At 41.2% G+C, this 27,569-nt stretch overlaps 1 protein-coding gene across 3 annotated transcripts in view; it reads left to right on the top strand.

Moving 5' to 3' along the window:
* PLEKHG7 (pleckstrin homology and RhoGEF domain containing G7) overlaps nucleotides 1–27,569 on the top strand; it is a 70,626-nt gene that overhangs the window by 26,801 nt on the left and 16,256 nt on the right. The window contains exons 4-12 of one of the 3 annotated variants that reach the window (XM_064376888.1): nucleotides 3,091–3,131; nucleotides 7,357–7,452; nucleotides 8,247–8,390; nucleotides 12,018–12,113; nucleotides 12,659–12,760; nucleotides 15,895–16,008; nucleotides 24,373–24,547; nucleotides 26,121–26,236; nucleotides 26,591–26,684. In XM_064376888.1, the coding sequence (XP_064232958.1) occupies nucleotides 3,091–3,131; nucleotides 7,357–7,452; nucleotides 8,247–8,390; nucleotides 12,018–12,113; nucleotides 12,659–12,760; nucleotides 15,895–16,008; nucleotides 24,373–24,547; nucleotides 26,121–26,236; nucleotides 26,591–26,684 (978 nt within the window). Of the gene's footprint in view, nucleotides 1–3,090; nucleotides 3,132–7,353; nucleotides 7,453–8,246; nucleotides 8,391–12,017; nucleotides 12,114–12,658; nucleotides 12,761–15,894; nucleotides 16,009–24,372; nucleotides 24,548–26,120; nucleotides 26,237–26,590; nucleotides 26,685–27,569 lie in introns of all 3 variants that reach the window. The other 2 variants (XM_012469343.3, XM_064376889.1) reach the window with 2 other exon arrangements.

The following is a 27,569-nucleotide window of genomic DNA, read 5'->3' as shown; positions in this document are numbered from 1 at the left end:
AAAGAACAATTAGGTATTCAGGGTGTTTTTTTCAAGATTCTGAGGATAGGTCAATCAAAGCCTTTGAGAGCTAAGAGGAGACTTAAAGATTATCCATGCTGGTAGTTTTTAAACTGGTTTAGTTCTTAGCAGAGTCCTTTTTACAACAGAATCCTTACTTGGAAACCCGATGAATAAAACAAATCCAGGTGAAGCTGCAATGCTTGCAGCTGGGATGAGCCCCAAAGACTCACCTCCAAGGCATCCCCAGGAGCCTTGGACATCTGGCAAAACAGTTTGAAAACCACCAGGGTCATCCCTCAATCACACATGTGAGAGTGAGACCCAGAAAGGAGAAGTGGCCTAGTCGTGGAGTCAGCTGGTTTGTGCAGAGAAATGGAATCGAGGCTCCCGGCTGTGAGTCCGGTGCCCTCTCTACCAGCCTGCATCTGTCATCATCTGTCATCTATTGTAGGGGCAGCTGCAGTCTCCTGTATGGGGAGCCCAGGGCCACCAGTGAATAAGTCATACATGTTTATAGCTCTTTATTTTTACAGACCCTTCCAAACCTACTTACTGTCTTATATGATGCAATAATTCAGGTGAACAAACCAAGAGGGGTCTGCTTGGGGACATGCCCCTGGAAATCAGAGCTAGTTCAAAACACAATGTGACTTTTAAAGAGGCTAGTGTGTTTTATGAGAGTTTCTGAATCAGAAACTCTGGGGGTGGAGTCCAGCAATCTGTTAGTCTGGTTTTTTGTTGGTGGTGGTGGTGAGTTTTTTTTTTTTTTGTGAGACAGAGTCTTATTCTGTGCTCACCACCACACCTGGCTAATTTTTCTGTATTTTTAGTAGAGACGGAGTTTCACCACACTGGCCAGGCTGGTCTAGAATTCCTGAAGTTAGGTAATCCACCCTCTTCGACCTCCCAAAGTGCTGGGATTACAGGCGTGAACTACCACTCCTGGCCAGCAGTCTGTTTTGTTTTGTTTATTATTATTATTATTTTTTGAGACAAAGTCTCGCTCTGTCACTCAGGCTGGAATGCAGTGGCCCAATCTCCGCTTATTACAAGCTCTGCCTCCCGGGTTCAAGCTATTTTCCTGCCTCAGCCTCCTTAGTAGCTGGGACTACAGGCGCGTGCCACCACACCCAGATAATTTTTGTAGTTTTAGTAGAGATGGGTTTTTGCCATGTCGGCCAGGTTGGCCTCAAACCCCTGACCTCAGGTGATCCACCCGCCTCGGCCTCCCAAAGTGCTGGGATTACAGGCACGAGGCACCATGCCTGGCCCAGCAGTTTGTTTTTTAACAAGCTCTGTAGGTGATTCTGCTGCCAGCTCCAGTTTGAGAACCTCATGCTAAGGAACGAGGTCATCATTGCTTCTACATCTCACTAGCTGTTTTGTCGTGTGCCCAGCATCATGGTAGATACCACACAGCAAAAGATAAGCAGCATCCTCCCTTATACCCCCCATGCCCTCTTCTCAAGGAGTTTAAAATAGAGGCCTCATGTTCCCAAGGCATGATCTAAAGCAGTGCTGCTCACGCTTTGCTATGCATATGAGTCACCTGCAGATGTTGAAATAAAGATTCTGCTTCAGCAAAGTTGTCTATTTAAGGGAGATAATGAAAGATTGTGAATTCAATAAAGACTCATAAATCTTCTGAATATTTACAAAGCTTTCCCAAGGCGCCAAAGCTAGAAAAGCACCGGAGAGAAATTGGCCAAGGACCAGGGACCTCAATTATTACAGTTCAAATTGGATGTAGTAATTTACCACCACCAGGCAAGTGAGAGCTAAGTGTGGTGAAGCTGATTTGTGCTTAAGGGAGAGTCCACCTAATCTCCCTTTTGTAAAGATCAATAAAGTGGTCAAAATGAATGAGAGGATAATCTGTCCGGCAGGTGGCTCCCAAGGTTACGGTGGGAAGGTGCCTTAAGCACATCCTTTGCAGTAAATGCTGCTTAGATCATTGCTTCCCTTTGAGTGAATTATTATGCACACTCTCTTGGGGGATCTGATAGAAAGAGAGATGGGCATGTAAGACATCCATTTTGCATACTGAATGGTCAGAACATGCCACCCACACCTGAGAGACAATTTTCAGCTTTTTCTAGGTAGCATTACAACTTTAGGCAAACAGCATAAAAATCAAAAGGCTAGAATCCAGTCAAATCGCTTTCCTTCCTGGTCTTCAAAAGAATATGGGATTGAATAATGGCTTTCTTTTAAACTCAAAGCAACTCCTAGACAGATGATGGCCAATAGCAAGAAGCTCCAACATAAAAATGTGTGATTTTGGCGGGGTGGGGTTTGAGACAAAGTCTCACTGTGTTGCCTAAGCTGGAGTGCAGTGGCGCGATCTCAGCTCACTGCAACCTCCACCTCCCGGGTTCAAGAGATTCTCCTGCCTCAGCCTCCCCAGTAGGCACATGCCACCACGCCTGGCTAATTTTTGGTTTTTTAGTAGAGATGGGGTTACACTATGTTGGCCAGGCTGGTCTTGAACTCCTGACCTCGTGATCCCCCCACCTTAACCTCCCAAAGTGCTGGGATTACAGGTGTGAGCCACTGCACCCAGTCGGTGATGTTTTAATGTTCCCTATTTTCAGAATCTTCATTTAACCACATCTGGGGATTATGAGTTAATGAAGTTTCCAAGTCTCCCATTTGCTCAGGCTATTAAAGTTTGCATGTGATGGGATGATTCTGGTAAGACAGTGTAAAATGAAGGGCCTATCCTTTTAGCCCCAAGTGCTGTGGTTCTCTGTCTTAAATAAATTACTCAACATCTTTAGTAAAGTTTATAAATTTCTCCTTAAGTGATAAGGAGAAAATGTTTCAATAATACACTAGTAAAGAAATAGGGCAATACCACCTTAAGGCAGCAACAGAACACCAACTTTTCGGTTGCAACATTGCTTCATTCACTTGTCTGCAAAAATGTAAATATTCATTTTGTGCATTCTCAAGAGAAAGAGAATTAAAGCAGGATGAATTCTGTTTGGCTAATTTTCAAAAAGCAGGTTTTGTAAAGCATTGCAGTGATCTGTCACTAGTTACTATAGGTACTTGTAATAATAGATTGTCTTTAATTTCACCCAGAATCCAAAAAGCCAAGATGGCCTTTCTCCAAAAGAGGAGTGGTAAGTGTTGCAAATTGCCATTTTTGTTTTAATTAAGGCTCCTGTAGCTAAGAAAGTAAGAAATGTCTGAAGAGCCCCTTCATTCTGCTTTATCTTTGCATAAAAGCAGATGGCACGTGAAATATAAATGATATCATCACATCCATAGTATTGGCTACAGAACATGCCAAATGGTGCCAATTTGTGCAGCGAAACAGTGCTAATTGCCAGTGGTTAATTAGCTCTGCAAAAAAACACAAAGCAATCCTAATATAGTGATGCTTTACAACACTAAATTTATAACTTGCTGCTTAGAAAGCAGCTCACTCAATGAAGCAAACGCACGAATGTATGCCCCAGTTTGCAGTTCCTGCAGTGTATATTGGGAACATTGAAAAATGAATGAGATCTTACAGAAACAGATTCCACAAATACACTTCTATTTCTGGGAAAGCCGATGGGATTAGTCCCAGTAGGTTTAAATTCATTCTTGGTTCCATCAATAATTGACGAGTTATCCATCTCAATCAGTGGTCCCTGAGACTTTACTGCCTAGGACAAGGGTGGCCACAGTCAAGCCATTCCTTCTGGCATGTTGTGGAAAGAGGGAGGGAATGTTCATGATGTCAGCCTGACTCCTCCTGTTTTCTAGGGGAAGGGAAGGGACTGATTTGTGTTCTCCCAGCACTATCACTTGCAGTACCTACACACCACGACCAGCAGCAGCAGCGGGGCCTTATGGATGGTTACTATGTCTCATTCTGTTAAATATCTGCCCACATGGCTTTTCCAATCAGTTTGGCATCAGCTGCTGACATCTGCAGTGGTTCTATGAACACACACACTTTGCTATTTTTTAAGTCCCATCGCTAAATAAAAAGCCCTCTGAGGTTCCACTCCAGCTACTTCACTTACTGCCCTATGACCTTGGCCAAATGGATTACTCTCCCCTCAGCTCAGATCTTCCCTATAAAAGGCAGAAGAGCAGTCCCAGCCTCACAGGGTGGTTGTAATGAGTGCCTTATAATGCATATGGAGCCTACCCAGAGCAGGGCCCACGCAGACACTCGTCAATCTTGGCCATTATCACCAGTAGTAGTATCTTTAATTAGGGTTTGGAAAACTACTTATTCTCATAGCCAAGTGTATGACTGACTTTCACTTTTTTTCCCAAAAATGAAACATTTATATGGAGCATACTCTAAACATCACGAGATACAAATCATAAATTGTTAGTAAAATTGTCAACACCATTGCCACCAGGGCTGTTGCTCATCAGTCATTTAGAGACATGCTGTGTCCGTTTTTCTGACAGGTCTGAGACAAGGCTTGTGATGCAGCCCCTCCTGAGCTCTTTCCTCAAATAAACAGAGGCAGAGCTGGTCACTACCAATCACATCTGAGGTCTCAGGAGAAGGGGCATCTCCCCCCAGCCCTCCCGAGGGCTTATCTAGGACAGAAAAACTCTCCAGGCCCACCTGAGAGATAGAGTATGCTTTCGGAAAGGAAGAACTTGGCTAAGGAAGGGACACTCCTGCAGGTTGTTGGGATCAATCCATTCTTTTCCCCATAAAGAAGCAACTTGTTCTACACACATGTGTTAAGCAACTGTGCCAAGTACTGGGACAGATATCTAAGATGCCAAGATGTCCGTTACCAGCTCACAATTGAGAAGATGGAACTGACAAGTAAACTGTGGGTGGTGGGGAAACATGCTAAATGGTTAGCACTGTGTTGGAGGGAGGAAGGGAGGCGATGATGGAGACACACAAAGAAAGAATAATTAGTGGATGTTTTCAGCAATGAAGAGAAAGTCATTTCTAGAAGCTTCACTTTCACAAGAACACAGTATCTTGTTTTCTTAAATCCTCTTAGCCTTATTTATCAGATAATTCATCTCTCTATAAATGGTAATATATAACAATATGTTTCAATATACATCAACATAACAAACACACTTCTATGTTGTGATGTTTTTCCATAATTCATATCTCTGTAAATGGTAATTCACATCAATATAACAAACACACTTCTGTGTTATGATGTGTTTTTCCAATCTATCACAGATTTGTCCTTTTCCTCCTTTCTTACTTCCTTTCCTCCCAACCATCTATATAATATTAGTAATAAAAGCTAACGCATCTATAATGTTTAGCACATTACCAGACACTGTTACTGTTTGCATGTATTCTTTTTTATGTATGTTAGTTAACACATGTGAACTCATAAATTCTACAACACTCCAACAAGGTAAGTAACATTATTACATCTCATTTTGAAAATGGGGAAATGGACTCAGAGAAGTTGACTAGTTTGTCTGAGGACACACAGTTCATAAGCTATGGAGCATCCAGCAGTTCCAGGCAGTCTGGCTTTGAGTTTGTTCTAAACCCAATGTGGCCCTGCTCCTTCAACTGTGTGAGTCCCCATCACCAGACCTGGAAAATCCTTCCTCCATTCTCTATCATTAGAGCTCTCATAGATCTTGCCTGTTCTCACTGATTTGTCAACCCCTCCAAAAATGTGTGTATTCAGTCTTAACCTTCAGTTTTGCTCCAGTTCCATATCACCAGTGACTACTGCATGTCTTCATGCCAACTACCTCTTAGTTACTAAGTTTGAGACTCCAGAATTAACCTTGGCTTCTCACTTCTTTTCTTTATCCTCTCGAATAACCTTCAAACGCTTCTCATCACCTCTCCTAACCACTGCTACCACAATGGAGGCAACAAGGCACTAAATGGGTGTGTCATTTTCATGTGACCACTGGGAGGACCGTCTCCTCTCTTCTCACTGGAATACCCACCCAACCATTTGGCCAGGAGGCTAGTCAAATCCGTGGAAAGCCATGGTGAGCGCCCTTCAAAACATAGGGCTGGCACCCACTTTCCCACAACGCCAGTGCTGCTTCCATTGTCTCAGCCTCTTTCTTTTCCAACTGGCTGCTGATTTTTTATTTCCACAACATGCAGTCGCTATGGTTTCAGACATCAACAAAAGGCATATGTCCCAATTGCAGTAGGAGATCTTTAACTGGTTCCAAAATTCCTTTGCTGCTGTGGAGGCTAATGAGTCTACAATAGGTTTCCTCCTCCAGTGCCATAACCCTACCAGAGAAACCAGCCACAGCCCATTAGCACATTCTAAAACTGTGACAGGGTCTCCTTTCAGACACGCAGGGAGCCCCTACCTGCAACAGCAGATAACCTGTGCCTTCTCTTGCTCATGAAAATAACGTTGATTAACTTTCACCAAACTGTTTAGATCCATGCCAATATCATGCACCCTGAGGCAACAGAACAAGTCGAAAAATTGTTTGGATAAACATTCATTTGAAATGCAGCCAAGCTGACTTCTAAAAGCCTTGCACATTGTTATTTGATACCTTCTTCCTGCTTTGGCTGGTAAAATGAACTCTTTTAAGTGGGCAATTCATGACATTGCAATAGAACAGTGAATGAACCAAAAAGAAAATGCTCACAATGTAAGTTTAAAAAGCAAGTTGCAAAAGGATGTGTAAATATGATACATTATACCGTTTAAAAATTAATTATGAATATGATCAGGAGAATATTTCCAAAGGAAATGTGAGAGTGAAGACACATTTCATGGTGTTTTTTTGTTTGTTTCTCAAATATTCTACAATAAACATATATTATCTTAGCAATCAGATTTTTTAAACAAATATTATTAAGAAAAGATGACTATAACAAAAATAAGTGGGTGATTCCATTCTAAGGAAACTAGTGTTTCCAGCATATTTTCGAATTCTTTAGCAGATAATTATTGTTTGGGGCAAGTTACTTTAACACTGGGCTTTATTTTATTGTCTGCTAAATTAAAGGTTGAACCAATATGTCTGAAGTACCATCTGATGTTAATTAAGTCTTAGGGTCCAGAGTTTGGAAAAATTAAAACTGTGAAGGCTGTGTCACCCCACTGGGGAGGCATGATAAGACTGTTGGCTATATGACTATTCTGTGCCTTGGATTTTTCTTTATTTGTAAAATGAGAGGTTTGAACCAGATATTCTCACAGGCCTGTGTCCTCCAGCTCTGACATTCTGTGGTTCTGTGGCTCCTACCAGAGCTCAGAAATAGCTTTGGAACTATTAGTGGCTTAACGACAAAACACGCCATCTCTTATGGTGAATGTTAGGGAATGAACAAAAGATGCCGAGGCTACCAAAGTCGTGTCATTAAAGAATTCGTGTTTGAAAATCCTGTTTCTAACCATCTTTAAGCAGGGCAAAGACAAACACAAGTACATATCCGATCTGGAAAACTGCCTGTCCTCTGTGAAAATTACCAGCTTCAGGGGCTATGAGTTCTGCAGTCTTAAGGTATCTTGCAAACTGTTTACTGTGGGGCATGGCTTTTTCTTTTTGTTTTTTGGCAGGGTGGGGAGGGGAGGGTCAGTATTTTAAGCCAGATTGCTGCCTTGTGTATTGTAAGAGCAAAGTACAAGAGAGGAACCCAGGGCTGACCAGGGCCTGCTCTGCTCAAACACACTGAAAGCTAGGGAAAGTCATTTTATCTTAAATAAGGTAACAAATGTGAGAGCATTTCATAGGCCAGGAAGCCTCTACAAATGTTAAAAGTGGTTGTTTGTTAGTACTCTTCTCTCTGGGCCTCAATTTCCTCACTGGAAAAGTTGTTGTTTTGGATAAAACAATTTCTAAAGGTCTCTTTGAGCTTCAAAGCTCTCACTTCATGATTCTTTAGTCATTAATTTCAACAAGTGTTGCCTGTCGAACCTGGAATCAAAACTTCCCAGTTTTGGGTTTGGGGTTCTTTGAGATTTTTTTGGCAATAAACTGAAAAAGACTCATGATATTCTCAAGCATAATTCAAAGCACCATCAATCTGAATTTCTTTGAATTTTAAACTAGAAATAATGCACGTCGTGCATTTCATGCTGTGCATTAGGAGGAATTGGCATCCCGGACCCCCACAGAGAGAAGCTGTGGTTTGGGTCACTTGAGGAGTCACTGCCAAGAGGGATGCCCAGGGCCTGAAGCAGCAAATCAGGATTTTGGGAGTTGCTCGGTCCTTTGGAACTGCAAGCCAAAGCAAATAGCCAACAAGTCAGTCCACTGAGGTGAAAACGTTTTGTTCTCTTTTTCCTCATGTACAGGATAAGACCTGGGATGAAGTCATGGAAACACATCACAAACTCCCGACTGATCAATTAGACTTGAGAAAGCAGCAAGAGGCCATGTGGGAACTTTTCACAAGTGAATGCACCTATTTTTTGGACCATTTATTAGTTCTTAAGATGGTAATGCCAGGCTTAATTTTTATAGTAGACGGAAAATATTAATTTGGTTCTTTGGGCACTGGTTTTCCTCTTCTGAAAGAAATAAAGAAAAGAGAGAAACAGAAAGAAGAAAAAAGAAAGAGAGAGAGAAAGAGAGAAAGAAAGAAAAAGAAAGAAGAAAGAAAGAGAAAGAAGAGAAGGAAAGAAGGAAGGAAGGAGGGAGAGAGAGAAAGGAAAGGAGAAAGGAAAGAAGGAAAGGAAAGGAAGAGAGAAGAGGGAAAGGGGGGTGAGGCTTTTCCCCCTCTTTCAGGGAATCGTGAAAATTTTTATTTATCATTTATTTTTGTTTTAACTATTACTTGGCTGTCTCTTTATACTTTCTTTAAACGTTGGATCTTCTAAGTGAACTAGCCCAGTGTCCCATCCGATGTTGAATCAATCTCTTCTGCCTTGTCTCACCAGTTTACACACTTCTGAGCCAGGGAGCTCACTTCCTTCTTAGGCAGCCCATTTCATCTTTGTTTAACTTCCTCTCTTGGAGCTCTTGCTCCCTCGTGAACAGCACCAGGTGAATGCTTTCTATCAGCTGCAGGGCCACCATTGCAGATTTCTGGGGCTACCATTCACATGCAATTTAGTACTGTTGAATCACGTGGTATATTCATGATGTCTCTTCTGTAAATAGCACCCCTGTGGTTGCACACTGCTGCAGGCCTGATCTGTTGAGGCTCAGAACAGAGAATTTCTTCTAGAAGAACAACAGTCAGGGAAGAGAACCATAGAACAGCTTCCTGCCAGGACCACAGGGGAGGATGGGCCACACAGCTCCCAAGATTGCCTCTGCCCACAGCACTTTTGCATCCTGGTGACTGTCTTACACAGCTAAAAGGCACTGTGCTGGCAGACCTGAGTTCAAGGCCTGGCTCTGCCTCTGATGTGCCTTGTGACCTTAGGAAAGTCTAGTCCTTCATATCCTAAACCAGGGGTTGGCAAATCTTTTCTGCAAAGGTGCAGATAGTGAATATTTTGGGCTTTTCGGTCTATACGGTTTTTGTTGCAACCATTGAACTCTGCCATTGCAGTGCAAAAGCAGTCTAAAGGAATGTGCATAACTGTGTCACCCAAAAAGCATCATTTACTAAAACAGGTGGCAAGCCAGATTAAGCTCACAGGCTGCAGAGTTTGGCAATCCCTGGCCTAAGCTATAAAAGAGAAATGGCAGTACCATCTCTGGCTATCTCCCAAGACCATTTTGATGATCAAATTAGTTTTCTTTGAAATCTGTCAGGTGCTATACAAATGTCAGTTATTTTCTGTAAGTAATATTTTTTGTCAATCACAGTGCTAAATCCTTAACTGAGCAAAATGTGAACCACAAAGACACTCTAGGAGAAAACTGAAATTTAGAGACAATATCAGGATGCTAACATGAGCATATAATAGAAAACTAGCTTAAATAATACGGCATTGGGCCAGGCGCGGTGGCTCACACCTGTAATCTCAGCACTTTGGGAGGCCGAGGCGGGTGGATCACGAGGTCAAGAGATCGAGACCATCCTGGTCAACATGGTGAAACCCCGTTTCTACTAAAAATACAAAAAATTAGCTGGGCATGGGGGCGCGTGCCTGTAATCCCAGCTACTCAGGAGGCTGAGGCAGGAGAATTGCCTGAACCCAGGAGGCAGAGGTTGCGGTGAGCCGAGATCGTGCCATTGCACTCCAGCCTGGGTAACAAGAGCTAAACTCCATCTCTAATAATAATAATAATAATACGGTATTTTATTAGTCCATGTGACTGCAAAGTTCAGAGGTGGGAGAGAATTCAAGACATGTTTGATCAAGGGGCTCAAAACCAAAACAACGTTTCTTTCCATCTCTCACCCTGCCTTCCATGGCGTTAGCCACGTCCTGTGGCTAGCTTCTCTTGTAGTCACAGCATGGCTGCTATCCTTGAGCTAATGGTCAGAAAGAGAGATACCTTCTTAGCATTCACAGCAAAAGTCTTGAGATTTGTTCTGATTGGACCGGCTTAGATCACGTGCCCACCCCTGAGCCAAATACTCTAGCTCCGTAAGGAAGGAATGTGCCAATTGGCTTAAGGCAGTCAGGCCCACCCCTGGGAGTGAGGTCAGCTTGCCACATGGCACATGTGCAGCCTGGGGGAGAGTAGACATTGAGGTGAAAACCAGACTGTTTTTAGGGAGGGGGAGTATTGCAGGCCGTGGTAACAATACATGTTCACAGCAGAGCACGAAGCCCCTGAGCTATGCCACCTTCCTTGACCCAAGCAACATCACAGAGCTTTCTATCCCACTGTAAGCTGTCCAGGCTTTTCAAACTAACATTTCCTGTTTAAGAAAAGGCCAATTTGAGCTCACTGTCAAATAACTCAGTGTATTTAAGGTATATATGTACCTTCCTTTTACACAATCAATATGTTTTCCAAAAGTGCTTATGAATTAAGAATTTGTAACTCATACAATAAATATCCCGGAGGACTCAGTATTTTTTAAAAATAGCAAAATTTCTGTAAAGCAAAGAATCTTATAGCAAAAGTAGTATTTCTTCCAAATTGTCCCTATTTTTCTGTAGTAATGAGTTCTTTTCTTACAATCATCCGTTTTAAATGCTTGGATCTTCACAGGCTTCCAGACAACCAATACTCCATGGATTCTAAAAGGTCTAAGTGGTTCTCGACAGTGGTCTCTAGACCTGCAGCATCAGAATCCACTGGGGACTTGTTGGAAATGCACATTCTCAGGCCCCATCACAGAAGAGATTGAGGCCCAGCAAGCTCTGGTATAACGAAGCTGCCAGGGGATTCTGATGCAAGTTCAAGAACCACTCACTACACTAATGAAATAATATAGGAGAGGGAATTGGAGAAGGTCATCTATCTAAAGCCCAGAATTTTAACCCCTAAAATTCTTGAAACAATTTGTCCTTTTGTCCCTTTGAATGCTTCCCCTCCTATGTATACAAAGTATTTCTTTTCAATAAATTGATCTCTCTTCAGTTTCTGGAATGAAGGGCAGGCTGTCTGTGAGCGAGGGTTGAAGTTCTTTGTTGACTTGTTGTGTAGTGCTTCTGTTTGTGAAATCATCAAATTAAGTAAAAATAACAACAATTCCTTTAATGTTTTCATCTATGTTTAATGCCTCTAAGCAAATACAAACCTTTTACCTGTTATTGGAGATGAACTCTCTAAATCTCTATTTTTAGTAGACATTTAAAATATACTGAAAGTAAGGTATATTTGGGTCTTTTGCAGAAGAAAGAGTACATGAGAACACACCATGAATATCATTTTGCTCTCAAGTTAATAGTGTTGGCAAGAAGAGAACCTTTGGGATTTCTTTGGCTCTAGAAGCAGAGGAAGCCCTTTTGGACAGATTACGTTCAATAGGAATGTTGTTAGAATTCACATAAGCAACCACAGCTTTCATACTGAAAAGCTCATTTCCAATATGTTCTCTGAAGCTTACGTGTCATCATTCGTATTGAGTATAACATTTAAACCTTGAGAGTGCTGATTTCTACCTTGTTTTGTAAAGTTATACCCAGGAGGTTTATGTTTAATGTTCTTGCAAAAGGCATGTTTCAAAATTTAAAAACAGAAATTAATGTCATATATTTTTTATTTCAAAGATCTTTATGAATACACTAAAGTACCTGCAAACTCATGAATATCTCCTAGATGTGGATTTATGGAGACTTTTTGCAAACCTGGAGGAGTTAACTCAGGTGAGCCAAGTGGGAAGATGTTAGTAGGTGTGTTTTAACATTCACTAGAGGACCATGAAAATTCGTGTTTGGTCTGTTCTTATGGTTTGTATTCCATAATACATCTCCATATTCCATTCCCAGTCAGGACTTCAGGTTAATAAGACGGAAGTTGAAATATCCTTTCCCATAAATTGTAGATATTAATTAACCTTCATTTATCATTTTTCCATGGCTATTTTAAAAAGTAAACACATTCCTAAGATCTCCATCATCTTCATAAATGTTTATTTTCAAGTGAATATCCTCTTCTCGCATACATTATAAATAAATAATATTTTTCCTCTTAAAAGGAAAGGAAAAGAGATAGCAACAAGAATTTATTTATAAGAAATACTTATAAGAAAATATGTATTGGAGGGTGGAGGAAATAAATCTGTGAATTTTGCTAGGAGATAAATTTGAAATGGGAAACATCTGTAAGAATGATATTTGAAGTTCAACAAATGTTTATTCCTTAACCCTGGGTGTATGCCTACTTTTGTTTTCTTTCTCTCTGGCCCTAGACAAGCCTTGGTTTTGTGAACAGTCTCTTTGGCATTGTCAAGGACTACGTAGACACTTCTGAGACTTCCTCATCACTGGATTTCATTTCTGTGCTTACAAAGGTAAACTCCTCCCAGTAGATCTCAGCTTCATGAAGTAAAATCACCAACCCCCCAGGACAGTTGTTTATACCCTACTTAATTTTTCTTCTCCCTGGGAACGTTCTACCTCCACCCTCCTACAAAGGAACTGTTCCTTTCTTCGCCAATCAACATTTTCAAAAATAACTTGCAGATTCAGTTTTCCCATCGTCACATCTCCTGTGTGGGTTTTATTAACACAAAATCTGCTTGCATGGAAAAGCCATTTCCAAGTCTGTTTTTTAAATGACTTCAATTTAGAGCAATATTCATGACAATAGTTTAGTGTCTGCTAATTACATGATCCAGTTGTTTTAATGAAAGTACCAGTTTCTCAGAAAGAAACAGAATAAACCTTCAAATCCGTCAACACCCTTGATCATATTTCTGTGAAATGAGGAGAAAATAGGAAAACCTGTAGTCCTGGTTTGAGAAATGCTATTTATTTCTTTAGTAGACATTTGAACATCCTCTCCTATTTTTCCTACTTTGAGGTGTTTGTTTTGTTTTTTGAGATGGAGTCTCATTCTGTCGCCCAGGCTGGAGTGCAATGGTGTAATCTTGGCTCACTGCAACCTCCGCCTTCTGGGTTCAAGCAATTCTCTTGCCTCAGCCTCCTGAGTAGCTGAGATTACTGGTGCGCACCACCATGCCCAGCTAATTTTTATATTTTTAGTAGAGACAGGGTTTCACCATTTTGGTCAGGCTGGTCTTGAACTCCTGACCTCGTGATCCACCTGCCTCAGTCTCCCAAAGTGCTGGGATAACAGGCGTGAGCCACCATCCCTGGCCTACTTTGAGGTTTTTAATCTAATTCTAGTCTAATTTCATTTAGCAAGATTTGAAATTTTATACTCCGCTTTTAAGAGAAAACATAGATTGAGATTGATTGAGAACTTACTGAGTGCTCTGTATGGAGCCGATACCCTGTATACAATAACTTGCAAAATTAAACAACCTCTTGCTTTTAAGGAATTTGTAGGGGAGAAGTTAATCCAGTAATGACACTAATGGTTATATAATTAAAGTAAGATAAATGCTGGGGAAAAGGAGGAACATAAATATTATGAGTGTCCAACAAAGGAAACCTTTTAAGTTGGGGTGCATAGTAGGGTAGTCAGAGGTAGGAAATGCTTCCTGGGGATATGACACTTCAGAAGATACATGAAGAAGGAAGAGTTTTAACAAGGCAAAAATAAGTAGGAAGGTCCTTTAGTGAACATTGAAAATGGGTTTAAATAAGAAAATCTTTGGATGTTTTTGTTTGTTGGTTGTTTTTTTTTAGACAGAGTCTCACTCTGTTGCCCAGGTTGGAGTGCAGTAGTGTGACTTCAGCTCCCTGCAACCTCTACCTCCCAGGTTCAAGTGATTCTTGTGCCTCAGCCTCCCAAGTAGCTGGGATTACAGGCATGCATCACCACACCTGGCTAATTTTTGTGTTTTTAGTAGAGACGAAGTGTTACCATTTTGGTCATGCTGGTCTCGAATTCCCGAACTCAGATGATCTGCCTACCCCAGCCTCCCAAAGTGCTGGGATTACAGGAGCGAGCCACCACACCTGGATCAAATTTAGTTTTTAGTAAATATTCTGGAGAAATGTCAGCTTTTCATCAAAACATGTAAGTATACTTGGAGAGCACTAAAGAATGGGATACTGTTAGGGTAAATCACATATGAATAATAAACCCACATATGAATGCTCCATGCTATGTTACCAATGTGCAATGATGGGTTACGAAAACTTTTCCTAAATTTAAAATGTTTTAACCAGCCAGGTGAGAGTCAATTGTGCCATGGTAACAAAAACCCCCAAATCTCAGTGGCTTGGTTCGCTTCTCACTTGGTTCAAGGCCCAGCTATCAACATTCCCCTCCAAAATAAACTCACATCATCTTTCAATTACTTCCTGCTGAAGCCAAAACTTGACATTGCTCACTATAGTGTTTTCTCTCCTAATGTCCTAAAACTAAATATTTTTCTAGATTTCACCCTCTCTGGCTTTGTTACTATTACTACCATTAGTGGTTTTACAGGCTGGGTCTGCTCTCTCTACTCACCAGCAAGTATGTTTGCCTTCTCCAATTTCACCACATTGGGATACTACTGGAAATTCCTTAATGCAGCCTATGAGTCATTATATTAATCAATAAATCTATCAATGGACACATAGGCTTAGCAACATGGTAGACACTACAGAATCCTGAAGAGAGTACCTGACAGTAACAAGCCAGGAGAATTGCTGAAGGGAAAAGAATAACCATCATTCCCAAGAAAGACACTTAACTGGGATGGTGGCATGTAGTTCAGTGTGCTCAGTTTACTTATTATATGTATGAATAAATATATATATAAATTAACAATTTGCCTTATTCTAAAAACAATTTAGGTGGTTTACAAATGTGTAGTCATTATAGCAAGTTTAAGACATTAAATAAGAATAATGAAGAAAAGGGAAGACAAGACAAGCATTAGATTGGATAAGATAAAATGCATGCTGCTAGATACAGTATGCTTAGTAGGGATGTCCCAAATTTCTACATACTTAGAAGCCAGCAAAATTAAATGCATGGACATTCTTGAGGAATATCAGATGAAAATTAAGTGTCCTTACTTTAATCACTTACTATCAACACAAGCTTAACATCAACCAACAGGGTCACCCAAATCAAAAGCAATATTTGTCACTGGGTGTCCTGCAGGGTGTGGGGCCTGAAGAAAGCTTAAATAGAAGGAAAGGGGTGAATCAAATCAAGACAGCCTAAGTAGAATTTTGATAGGGAGAAAAACATTATTATTGAGGTGTTAGCTGTTTATTAACCATATTTTGTCAAAAGAATGTTTATTGCTATTATAAACAATGCTGCAATGAACATATGTGTTCATATGTCTTTATAGTAGAACGATTTATAAACCTAGTACAATTTTTTAAAAAAGAATGTTTATTGTGGAGATTACCTGTATATTTCCATGTGGTTGTAGCACCTGCTTGATCATGGCGTCTCCACCACTTTTCCCTGTTCTCGCTAATGATAAAAGTGAAAAGAAATAGAGTCTGTCAGGGGTCAATGCTCTCCTTAACTTGCATTCATTCTCTTTCTGCTCTGCCTTTCTTGCAGTATTTCCGAGGGAGTCTCTGTGAGAGCCACCAGACCTACTGCCTGAACTACTCAGCTGCTATCTTTTATCTTGAGAGCCTGAGGCAGAGAGATGACTTTGGAATTTATTTAAAAGTAAAGTATCATTTTCTTTTCTTTCGTATTTTTCCTGATGCTTTTTGGGTGTCACAAGTACTGGAATGATTCTATCTAAATTAAATGGGAAAGAAGGAAACGAAATGATCAACAATATGTTTTAACTACAGATCTGCTTTCCTCATAAATACATTGTCTGCTGTACACTTAGGAATATTAAAAGGTGCCCATCTGGAAACATTATATTATCTAATATCCCTCCTGAAATGTCGGCTGGGGCTTAGAAATGTTTTATTTGTTCATTGTTTTTTTGTGGAAGAAATTGGTATATTGTAAGGAGAAAACTGTAGTAAGAACCTGAGCTTTGTGACTGAGATGTTTGGCTCTTGCAGGAGTTAGTTCCAGCATAGAAGCCTGGGGCATCATTTATACTGTATTCTACATGAATGGTGCCCCCTTGATTACAGCATAAAGCACAATGTCAATGTTGCCCCCAGAGTTGTGCCAATATGGCAGTTCTGGGTCCCACAGCATTAAAAGAAGAAATTTCTGCCGGGGTCCTTCAGCATTTTCTAGTAGGCAAACCCAAAGCCAATTTCCCCTGACTTCCCTGATTCTGTTGGTCTCTGCTTTAATATTTCTTTAGTCTGAAATGGAACTTTTTCAGTTCTGTGTCAGAGCCCTTTTGGATCATCTGGAGAAAATGGTCCAAGCCTTTCCAGAAAACCAGCTCTTCCCCGCAGCTGCAAGAAGCCCCTGCCAGAGCATGACCTCAGAGGCTTGGGAGGAAAGGCTGCCATGGTTCCCAATGACTCAGGTGTGAATCAGTGGGCTTCTGCCACAGCCTCAATATGCCAGAAAGCCTGGGTGTGCCAAGGATGAGAAAAGAGGAATAATCCTGTAGCTTCAGCCCTTTAGTGTTTTATTTGCTACTCGAACTGAAAACTGAAAGCTCATTAGATTTCCAAATGCATGAATAATCATGCTCCAAATGTTTCCCCTAGACGCTGATGGATTAGACTCTTAGCTAGGCCCTTCAAACTGAGAGAATCCAGGTTCATTTCTCTCCCTTCCAAGCTGGGAAAGAGATTAATTTAACAAGGTCCAATCATCATTTTCAAATAACTTTGGAAAATCCTATATCCATGCATTCAAAGCCAAATGATTTTTGTCAAAGGCACCAAAAACATACGTTGGAGAAACAACACTCTCTTGAGTAAATAGTGCTATAAAAACGGAGTATCTTGATGCAGAAGAATGAAAGTAGATCCCTATCTCTCACCATATGTAAAAATCAAATAAAAATGAATTAAAGACTCAAGTGTAAGGCCTGAAGCTATAAAACTGGTGGAAGAAAACATAGAAGAAGCACTTGAGGATATTGGTCTAGACAAATATTTTAGGGCCAAGACTTCAAAAGCATAGGCAATAAAAGCGAAAATAGACAAATGGGACTGTATTGAACTAAAAGGCTTCTGCACAGCAGAGGAAATAAGCGAGTAAAGAGGCAATCTGCAAAATGAGAGAAAATATTTGAAAACTATTCATTCAACAGGGGACTAATACCTAGAATATACAAGGAACTTGAAGAGCAAAAAAATAAACTGAGAAAAGAATCTGAATCGACATTTCCCAAAATAAAACATACAAATGGCCAATAGGTATATGAAAAAAAAAAAGTTCAACGTCACTAATCATCAAGGAAATGCAAATCAAAACCACAATGCGATATCATCCCACCCCAGTTAGAATGGCTATTACTTTAAAAGATAAAAGAAAGTAGCAGATGCTGGCAAGAATACAGAGAAAAGGGAACTTCCGTACACTGTTGGTGGGTGTGTAAATTAGTGCAGTTGTTATAGTAAACAAAATGGAGCTTTCTCAGAAAACTAAAAATAAAACTACCATCAATCCAGCAATCCCACCACTAAGTTTTATCCAAAAGAAAAGAAATCAGTGTATCAAAAGATACCTGGTCCCCATGCCTACTGCAGCACTGTTCACAATAGCTAAGATATAGAATCAACCTTGTATCCATCAACAGATGATTGATAAAGAAAACACACTATATATACACAATGGAATATTATTCAGCCAGAAAAAAATGAAATCCTGTCATTTACAGATGAAACTGGAGGTCATTAAGTGAAATAAGCCAGGCATAGAAAGACAGATATTGCATGTTCTCACCCACCCATATGTGGGAGCTAAAAAACTTAATCTCATGGAGACAGAGAGTAGGATGATGGTTTCCAGAGGCTGGGGAGTGGGAAGAAGGGGATGAAGAGAGGTCGGTTAGTGAGTGCAAACATACAATTATAGAAGGAGTAAGTTCTAGTGTCTGAAGGAATAAGTTACTATATATATATATATATATATATATATACACGAGATATACATATATAATATGATATATATATCGTGTATATATATATAATAACCCACTAGGGTGACTATAGTTAACAATAACTTACTGTGTATTTCAAAATAGCTAGAGGAAAAGATTTGAAATGTTCTCAACATGAAGAAATGATGTTAATAAATGTGGTTATGGATATCATAAATACCCTGATTTGATCATTACACATTGTACGAATGTATCAAAATATCACATGTACCCCATAAATATGTACAATTGTGTATGAATAAAAATGTATGTAGTGTCCAAAGATATTTTGGGAAAGGTAGTAGAGGATACTGTGCTGTTATAGCACATGATGCTTTTTTTTTTGAGACAAAGTTTTACTTTGTTGCCCAGTCTGGAGTGTAGTGGCACAATCTCAGCTCACTGCAACCTCCACCTCCCAGGTTCAAGTGATTCTCCTGCCTCAGCCTCCTGAGTAGCTGGAACTACAGGCACCCGCCACCACTCCTGACAAATTTTTTGTATTTTCAGTAGATGGGTTTCACAATGTTGGCCAGGCTGGTCTCGAACTCCTGACCTGAAGTGATTCGCCCACCTCGGCCTTCCACAGTGCTGAGATTAGAGGTGTGAGCCACCACGCCCAGCTACGTGATGCTTTTATACTGCATAATACTTTACCAGACACTTTCTCAAAAGTCTCTTAATTCTGAACACAAATCTGTGAAGTTGATTACATTGTTCTTTGGTGTCCCTGAGGCTCAGAGAGGTTAGCTGACATTTGCAAGGTCACACAGCCAATAGGTGGCAAAGAAAGAAATATAGAAAGATTTTCAGACAAAAAATCCAATGCTCTTCATACCAGAACTGTTTCCAGTTCCTTGAGGCTACTTCCCATCACCATGGAACCATTAGCTTCACGAAACAAAGGCAAGAGGTCAGGGAGAGACCCGCAGATATAACTCATGTTAATACATGATGCTGTAAACACAAGGTGACTAGTGTCTGAGCCCTTGCTATGGCCCGGACACTGTGCTACATGCTAGTCATCCATGATCTTCTTGTCTACACACTAACTCTGCAGATTTTTATGTTGTCCCCGTTTTTCAGGAGTTTAGACAAATTAGGCAATGTGCTGAAAGATAAGGTTGTTCTAGGGCAGAGGTAGGATTTGAATTCACACCTGTCTGAACCTGATGTTCAGTCTCCTACAATGTTCTGTCATAAACAACATTCTTGGAGAATTTAAACCTATGTTGTGTTATGGGCTGCCTGAAATTGACCTATAAATGCAGTGGGATAAATTTACCTTCCATTCCACATGAGGCTAAGCTTTATGAATGCATGTACTTTATCCTGGTGCATATTAATGGGATTAGAAGTCTTCCTACTGTTTTTTTAAAAACGTATTTACTTATGTATTTATTTATTGAGACAGGGTCTGATTCTGTCACCGAGGTTACAGTGCATGGTACAATCATGGCTTAGTGCAGCCTCAGATTCCTGGGCTCAAGTGACCCTCACACCTCAGCCTCCCACGTAGCTGGGACTACAAACACGTGCCACCACGCCCGGCTAATTTTCTAATTTTTGTAGAGATAGGGTCTCGCTATGTTGCCCAGCTTGTCTCAAACTCCTAAGCTCAAGCGATCCTCCTGCTTACTATTTTAGAAACAAAATGATGTAGAGGAAGAACTGGGAACTTCGTACCAAGTCTCTTAATGTGGCTCTTCTAACAATGGCTAAGAACTCTAGCCTAATGGACTGAATGGTCAAGATGTGCCAGGCTCTGTTCTAAGCACTTTGTGTAAATTATCTCATTAAAACCTCTCACCAGCCCAAAGAGGTAGTTAGTCTTGTTATCTACATTTTACAGATAAGTTTTAGAAAGGGTAAGTAAATTTCCTGAGGTTCCAAGAATTCTGGTTGCCCCATCCCAATGCTGTGCCCCACCAACACAGATTTATTAGGACTTTAAAAAAAAAAAAAAAAACAGGGTCTCACCCTGTTATCCAGGCTGGAATGCAGTGGTGCCATCATGGCTCACTGCAGCCTCAACCTCCCAGGCTCAAGTGACAGAACATAGTTTCATTTGGGGCCCTTTAATCCTTTTACAGATTCCCTAAGCATGTTAGATATTTATTATAAAGCAAGAGTAGCCTCCATGGATATAGACTTATCAATAAAAAGGCCTTTTATGTCCAGTCTCTCTCAATGGAAATGTTCTTTGCCTTTCCTAACGGACCTGAAAAATGAAGTCAAAAGAGAGATGAAAGGAAAACTTACAGCTTTACTTTTATAATGTCAAGCCATTCTTTTTCTCTTTTCTGAAGTTTTCTGAAACACTAAATGCTTCCAACGTCCCTGCCTGGATCCTTATCTAAATTATTCACCATGGATGCTTTCTGCCAATTGCCATGGAGGAGCTTGGTGTTTTCACTTTGACCTGGAATACCAGTGTGTGCTGGCAGCCAGAGCTGTTCCCCACAGCAGGGCAATTTGGGGCAGTGGCCTGGGGCAGTGAATTTTTTGGGGGGGCAGGGGCCTAACTGCTGCTGAGAAATCAGTTACAAGAACTCCCAGCCACCCAAGAGGTCCAGGACCCGCAGGTAGTGCTGGAACATTGCTGCCCATGAGTCAACATGGAAATCAGCTGCTAGAGAATAGCCCTGCTCCCCTCCACTCACAGCCTTTCTTCATCTGTCATGCTTGCTTCTGTCTCCATCCCTGCCAACGTCAATGAGAAGAACCACAGCCATTGGACCTGGAGGAGAACTTGGAGATCATCTAGCCAAGAGCCACGTAGCCAGACTGGAGTCTGAGGTTGCAGTAAGCCATGATTGCACCACTGCACTCTAGCCTGGCTGACAGAGTCAGATCGACCCTGTCTCAATAAATAAATAAAAATAAAATAGTAGGAAAAAATCTAGACCCATTAATGCGCACCAGAATAAAGCCCATGCCTTCATAAAGCTTAGCCTCATGTGATATGAAGGGTAAATTTATCCCACTGCATTTATAAGTCAGTAATGAGAACCACAGCCATTTGGAGCTGGAGGAGAACTTGGAAATCATCTAGCCAAGACATCATCTGGCCAGACTGGAGTCTGAGGCTGCAGTCAGCTGTGATTGCACCACTGCACTCTAGCCTGGGTGACAGAGTTAGATCGACCCGGTCTCAATAAATAAATAAAAATATAATAGTAGGAAAAATTCTAATCCCATTAATGTGCACCAGGATAAAGCCATGCCTTCATAAAGCTTAGCCTCTTGTGGTATGAAGGGTAAATTTATCCTACTGAGTTTATACGTCAATTTCAGGCAGCCTATAACACGACATGGGTTTAAGTTCTACAAGACTGTTGTTTACAACAGAGCGTTTTAGGAGACTGAACATCAGGTTCAGACAGGTCTAATTCAAATCCTACCTCTGCCCTAGAACATATCTTTTAGCACATTGCCTGATTTGTCTAAGAAGAGAAATTGAAGGTCCAGAGAAAGAAGGTGGTCCTCGGAGCCAGGATCCTGGAGCTCCGTTCACCATGCACCGTGCGCTCACTCTCACAGCCAGCCATCTGTACACAGGGGAGAGAAGATTGAATTTGGCAGCATCCCTATGATGAAGAGTCCAGGATATTTTACAAAACATCCAGCTGAGCCAGGTTCTGTGGCTCACACCTGTAATCCCAGCACTTTGGGAGGTGTGCAGATTGCTTGAACCCAGGAGTTTGAGACCAGCCTGGGCAACATAGTGAGACCCAGTCTCTACAAAAAACTTAAAAATTAGCTAGGTGTGGTGGCCTGCACCTGTAGTGTCAGCTATATGAGAGGTAGAGGTGGAAAGATCCCTTGAGCCTAGGAGGTTGAGGCTGCAGTGAGCCATGATCGTACCACTACACTTCAGCCTGGGTGACAGAGCAATACCCGGTTCCCCACACCCTTAAAAAAAAAACAACTGATAGTGTGGGAGAACAGTGAGACCCCACCTCGCCCCACCAAGGACATGGTCAAGCTATGAAAGACAAATGCAAATTGCTAGGCAGGATGCTAGGAGGTAAACGGGGAGGGTTTGTTTAAGTGGGAAGAGAGAAAGAGCTCTCCCTTTCCAAAGAGAATGGAGCCAGCAAAATAGTAGCGACTTGTGGGCTGTGTATTTGACCCCTCTTCACAACCCAAAATCTTCAGTAAAATAAACATGCATACTCACAAAACATGTCACGAGGGGGTTTACAGCAGAAACTAACATAGGAAACCAAGAGGATACGTTTGTTCCATGCTGTTCAGGGAAGAAACAGTATACGTGAAAACAAGAGACCAGGGGAAGCCATTAGAATCTCAGTCCCCAGATACTGGTAAATATCTAGGGGAGAAGTTTGGAAACAAGAGTCCAGGGCCCAGAGGAAGCCATTAGAATCTCAGTCTCCTAGATATTAGTAACTATCAAGGGGAGGAGTTTGGACTTCCTCAGGCCATTGGATTGGTGGAGGATTGAGTCAAATGTACCCAGATCTTCAAAATGCAAAGACTGACACGTGGACTTGAAGACATCTCCGGGGATGTAGCATGAGTCTCCTGCAGTGTGGCCCACCTGAGGATGGCCCTGAAGGGTCTGGGTCATAAGGCAAAGGAGCTAACCTGGAGAATGAAAGGAGAACGGAAGGTAGAAAAGAGGCAACAGACCGCAGCAGGAGAAATATTTGGTGTAAGGGCAGGATCCCCGTGGTAGTCAATTCAGGCTGCTAAAACAACACGCCACAGATTGGGTGGCTTATAATCACAGGAGAGTGTTGCTCACAGTTCTGGAGGCTGAAACTCTCCTGGTGCTAGTGATGGCCCTTTTCTGGGTTGCAGACGGCTGTCTTCTCGTTGTATCCTCACATGGTGGAAAGAGCTAGAGAGCTCTCCAGGAGCCTTTTATAAGGGCACTAATCCCACTCCTGAGGGTTCCATGCTCCTGGCCTAATCACCCCAACAGTCCCACCTCCTAATACCATCCCATTGAAGGTTAGGATTTTATTAGGTTGGTGCAAAAGTAATTGCAGCTTTGGGGATTAAAAGTAATATGACATGGATTTGAAGGAAAGCAAACACTCGGTTTATATTAATCCCTCTATCACTGAACTCAGGGTCAATTTGGTGTGAGTGGGCAGTGTAGGAGAAGAGGAAGAGAACACACCCCCTCTGCTCCTTCCTGATGTACCCGTCTGCATGCTGGCCATCGACCACCTTCATGCCTCATTTGTCACCTTCATAAAAGCCAGGGAGCACCCTAGGTTCAAGGAAGCTCACATTCAAAGAAACGGCACAGCAAATAAAATTAATGTAAAAGCTATTCTCATGTTCACTCAGGTTCTCAAACATCGTTTATGGAACCCCAATGTATAACCCATGGCAATACTTACTACAATTACTAAATTACTAAAATTTCTTTTCTTGTCTTCCCCAGTGCTGGCATACCCTAGAACTTCCTCTTCTTCCAAACCCCAGCTCCAAACACTGCCTATTGAAAACTGTTCGCGTCTGTTCTCCGCGTCTCTACCTCTCTCCTCTCCCCTCTTTGCTCTAGATCAACTGAACCTCTTCAACAGCTATGTTCATTTCTCTTCATTTTTTATCATTACCTGATCCTTCCCAACTAAGGGGAGTCAAGGAACTGACCCAACCAGCACGAATCCTTCCTTTTTCCCCAGTTCAATTCTCAATTCTCCTAACTGCATCACAAGTGGGAACAAAACTGGTGAAACCAGAAACCGCCCCTGAGGGCTGGGGAGGAGGAGCCAATGGGCAGAACTAAATTCACTCTCAAATGAGAAGGGTAGATAAAGCTGGAGCACATGTATTATGATGTCTTATCACTACCGCTAATGGAACATGCACTTTTTAGGGGATTTGATCTGTGGCTTATAAATTGTCCTAGCAAACTCACAAGTGCATCCTGCAGTTAACTGAGTAAAATCTCTAAGAAGCTGTCATATCCAGGTTTCTTAGTGGCTCAGTGGGCGAGGTGATCATTCTGATGTGGTTCCTTTTGCCTTCCCCAGTGGTGTGAACAGAATGAACAATGCAGACGGCTCCACCTGCCTGAGCTACTAGTGGCCCCACTTCAGAGGCTCACTCGATATCCATTGTTGCTGAAGAATATCTGGAAAAGGAGCATGGACTCTGCTGAGAAAATCATGATCTACTCCATCAAGGAAAAGGTGGAAAAGTCCATCCGTAAGTCCCTGAGATAAGCGAGCTTAATTAAAGAGTTGGGACCTTGTGACTCCTGGGAACTCTCTGGGCTTCCATCCTTGGAGGTAATTCCACTGATTTGAGGTCATGGCTCTCGGAAATGTGGGTTCAAGTGTGAGTGCATTGTAAATCAAATGTGCACAGAACAATGGGCTCTAGTCACATCCTGGCGAACCCTATGAGAACTCTAGCACCAAGTTTACACAGGACGTGACTCTGTCTCCAAGTGTTTCAGAAGTGAGTTCAGGCAGGAAAAGTTACTTCCCAGACAACTGAAGGCACTTTGTTTTTAACAGTCATACTGACCCCACACACAAAGCAAATGGGAGTAAACACCATGGAAAATGTGTCCAGAGGATAAATTACCATTCATCATTTCTTAAGTCACCGAAAGCCAGGGTCAATGTGAAACTACGCCAACTGCAATCTTTAGAACTGAAATTTGAGGATGGGAACTGAGCCGGCTCTATGATGACTTCAGTTTATTTGTTTAACTTTGTATAATTGAAATTCACATAAAGAAGTTCATGATTTATGCCCATAAACCAAGATTTCCTGGTGGGCATCAAAAGGGAACAATTCAAATTGGTAATATTCAGCAGTACAGAAATGTTTTGTTTTTTTTTTCCCCTTTGGCAAGTTTAAAAGTAAAATGATACTGCCTGGAACAGGTGCTTTTAAAAAAAGTAAAATGACCATTTAATTGTTTTTTTTTTCTGCTTTTAAATTTTTTATTCAATTTCTAAAATTACCTGAAGAGCTGGAATTAAGTTTATCAAGCGAGTAAGACAAAGATTCAGTTAAAGATGACTTCTTTAAACTTTTGAAGTAATCTTAAGGTTTATTATTCATTTGGATGGGTTTGGGAGGAAAGATAAAGCAGCACCTCTGGAGATTTCTTGGTAAAAGATGGATTGTCATTGTTGAGGGAAGCGATCTGTGTGGGCTTCCTTTAAGTCTATTAGCTTAGAGATTGTGGATTCTGAAGGGTTCCACTAACAATGTGATTCTGCAGGTCTTTTGCTTGGCTTCCATGTTTTCAAAAATCATTTCAAACCCTCGATAGGAACATGTTACTAGAAAATGGTGGAAAATGAGTACAAACCTCCCAAAGAGAAACTGAGTGCTTACCAAAAAAGAAATAATCGCCATTATCATGAAGTGAATATATACTTTTATGATTAGGACAAAAAGATATGTTTGTCCTTGTTAGTCTGATTTTTTTTTCTTCCTCTAATTACAGGCTGTGTGGTCTAGGGAATAAGAGAAAACTACCAAGAATTTTATTAGAATTATTGAAATAAAAATACACAATATACTTTCAACTTACTGAATTAAATTAGTTAAGCTCCTTTTTTCTCTGCAAGAGACTGATTTCAAGTTAGTGAGTTTTCTAAGTTGCATGAACAGCAAGTAATATGTGAAATGAACTTAATATATAGTCTGGCTCCAGGGGCAGCCAGTGTTTCTAAACGATTCCTGTGAACCTTGGTTAAAATCTATACTGCAATGTCACATGCAATTAAAAATAGACTGACTGTGTCTTGTCTTTCAGGGGACCTTGAAGGAAAAGTGAAGTGGCTGGACAATTTCCAAAAATTTAGATATCTACAGGAGATTATAGTGTGGCCACCGCTTTGGGATAGAGATAAAAGGTTTTTCATTCCAGAGGTACGAAGAAAAGATCAATTAGGACTTATGTCCCTTTCTGGAAGTTGGGCATTCAGACAGAAATACAATCTTAGATGTCCCCATCTGTCTACTTGAAGAAGAAATCTAGTTTCATGAACAAGAAGTAAAGTCTTCATCTGTAGGGCATTGTACGTGGGGAGGCTGAGGTCATTATGCCATTCTTATGATGGTCCTTCTGAGAGGTTTTCTCATTATTTCCCATTCCCATGTCCATCTGCTGGCGTTTCCAAATGTCATGAACTTTCTAGATGGAGTTGATTGCCCCAACTTTTTAAACATGTTCTCTTCCAATCACTAACAACATCTGTTTTATTTTCTCCCTTGTTTTACAAGTGTTTGAAACACATTTTTAAAGAACACACGGCAGAAAACATCTTGTCACCAACGAACAGACACCTTCTCTATGAAGGAAAATTAACTCTTGCAGGTAAATAACTGCTTCCTTTAAAAACCCAACATCTGTGCTGCCTTGTAACTTGTTTGACCGCCGGTAATTGAAGAGCAGGAGGAATTGTGTTTGCCCATGTTGCAGGTGACGGAGGGTGTGAATCAGAGAGTATTCTATGGGGTCACACAGACTCAGGCTTGAAAGAAGACTTTACAACATAACTAGCTAGGTGCCCTCCATTTTCTCTCTGTAATGGGATAACTGTAACTACTCCATAGGATTGTTAAAACAACGTCTGTCTCTACTAAAAATACAAAATTAGCCAGGTGTGGTGGCACATGCCCGTAATCCCAGCTACTTGGGAGGCTGAGGAAGGAGAATTGCTTGAACCCAAGGAGGCAGAGGTTGCAGTGAGCCAAGATGACATCATTGCACTCCAGCCTGGGCAACAAGAGCAAAACTCCATCTCAAACACAAAACAAAAACAACATACAAGATGTTAGCTCACATTTAGCTCACAGTCTGGAATCTAGTAAACACTCAGTCAATGGCAGCTGTTATCATCATAATCATTGTACTCCTCCAATGAGCCAGACAATCAAGCTCTCAAATGTTTATGGAGAATCTATTATATAGCACAAGTTGTGCTAGGTAGGTGCCATTGGGAGATATAAAATACGTATTCTGTATACTTCTTTCCCTCTAGTTGGGAAGCTCTGCCTTATTACCAGACCTACAGGATAAGTTCAGAAAAGAAGAGAGTCCTTGAGGCTGGAGTGCCCCAGAGAGGCTTCGTGAAGTCTGTGGGACTGGAGGTGGGCTTGGAGGGGCAGGAAGGATGAGGTCAGTGGAAGGACAAGAGGGAGGTCATTCAGATAAAGAGCACAGCCGGAGAAAAGCTGTGGAGGCAGAAGCCCCCAGAGA

Source organism: Aotus nancymaae, unplaced genomic scaffold (genome assembly GCF_030222135.1).
Source record: "Aotus nancymaae isolate 86718 unplaced genomic scaffold, 86718_ANA_hifiasm-v0.15.2.pri h1tg000016l, whole genome shotgun sequence".
NCBI lineage: Eukaryota > Metazoa > Chordata > Mammalia > Primates > Aotidae > Aotus > Aotus nancymaae.
The sequence above is the reverse complement of the archived record's forward strand: the minus strand, read 5'-3'. Positions and strand labels throughout refer to the sequence as shown.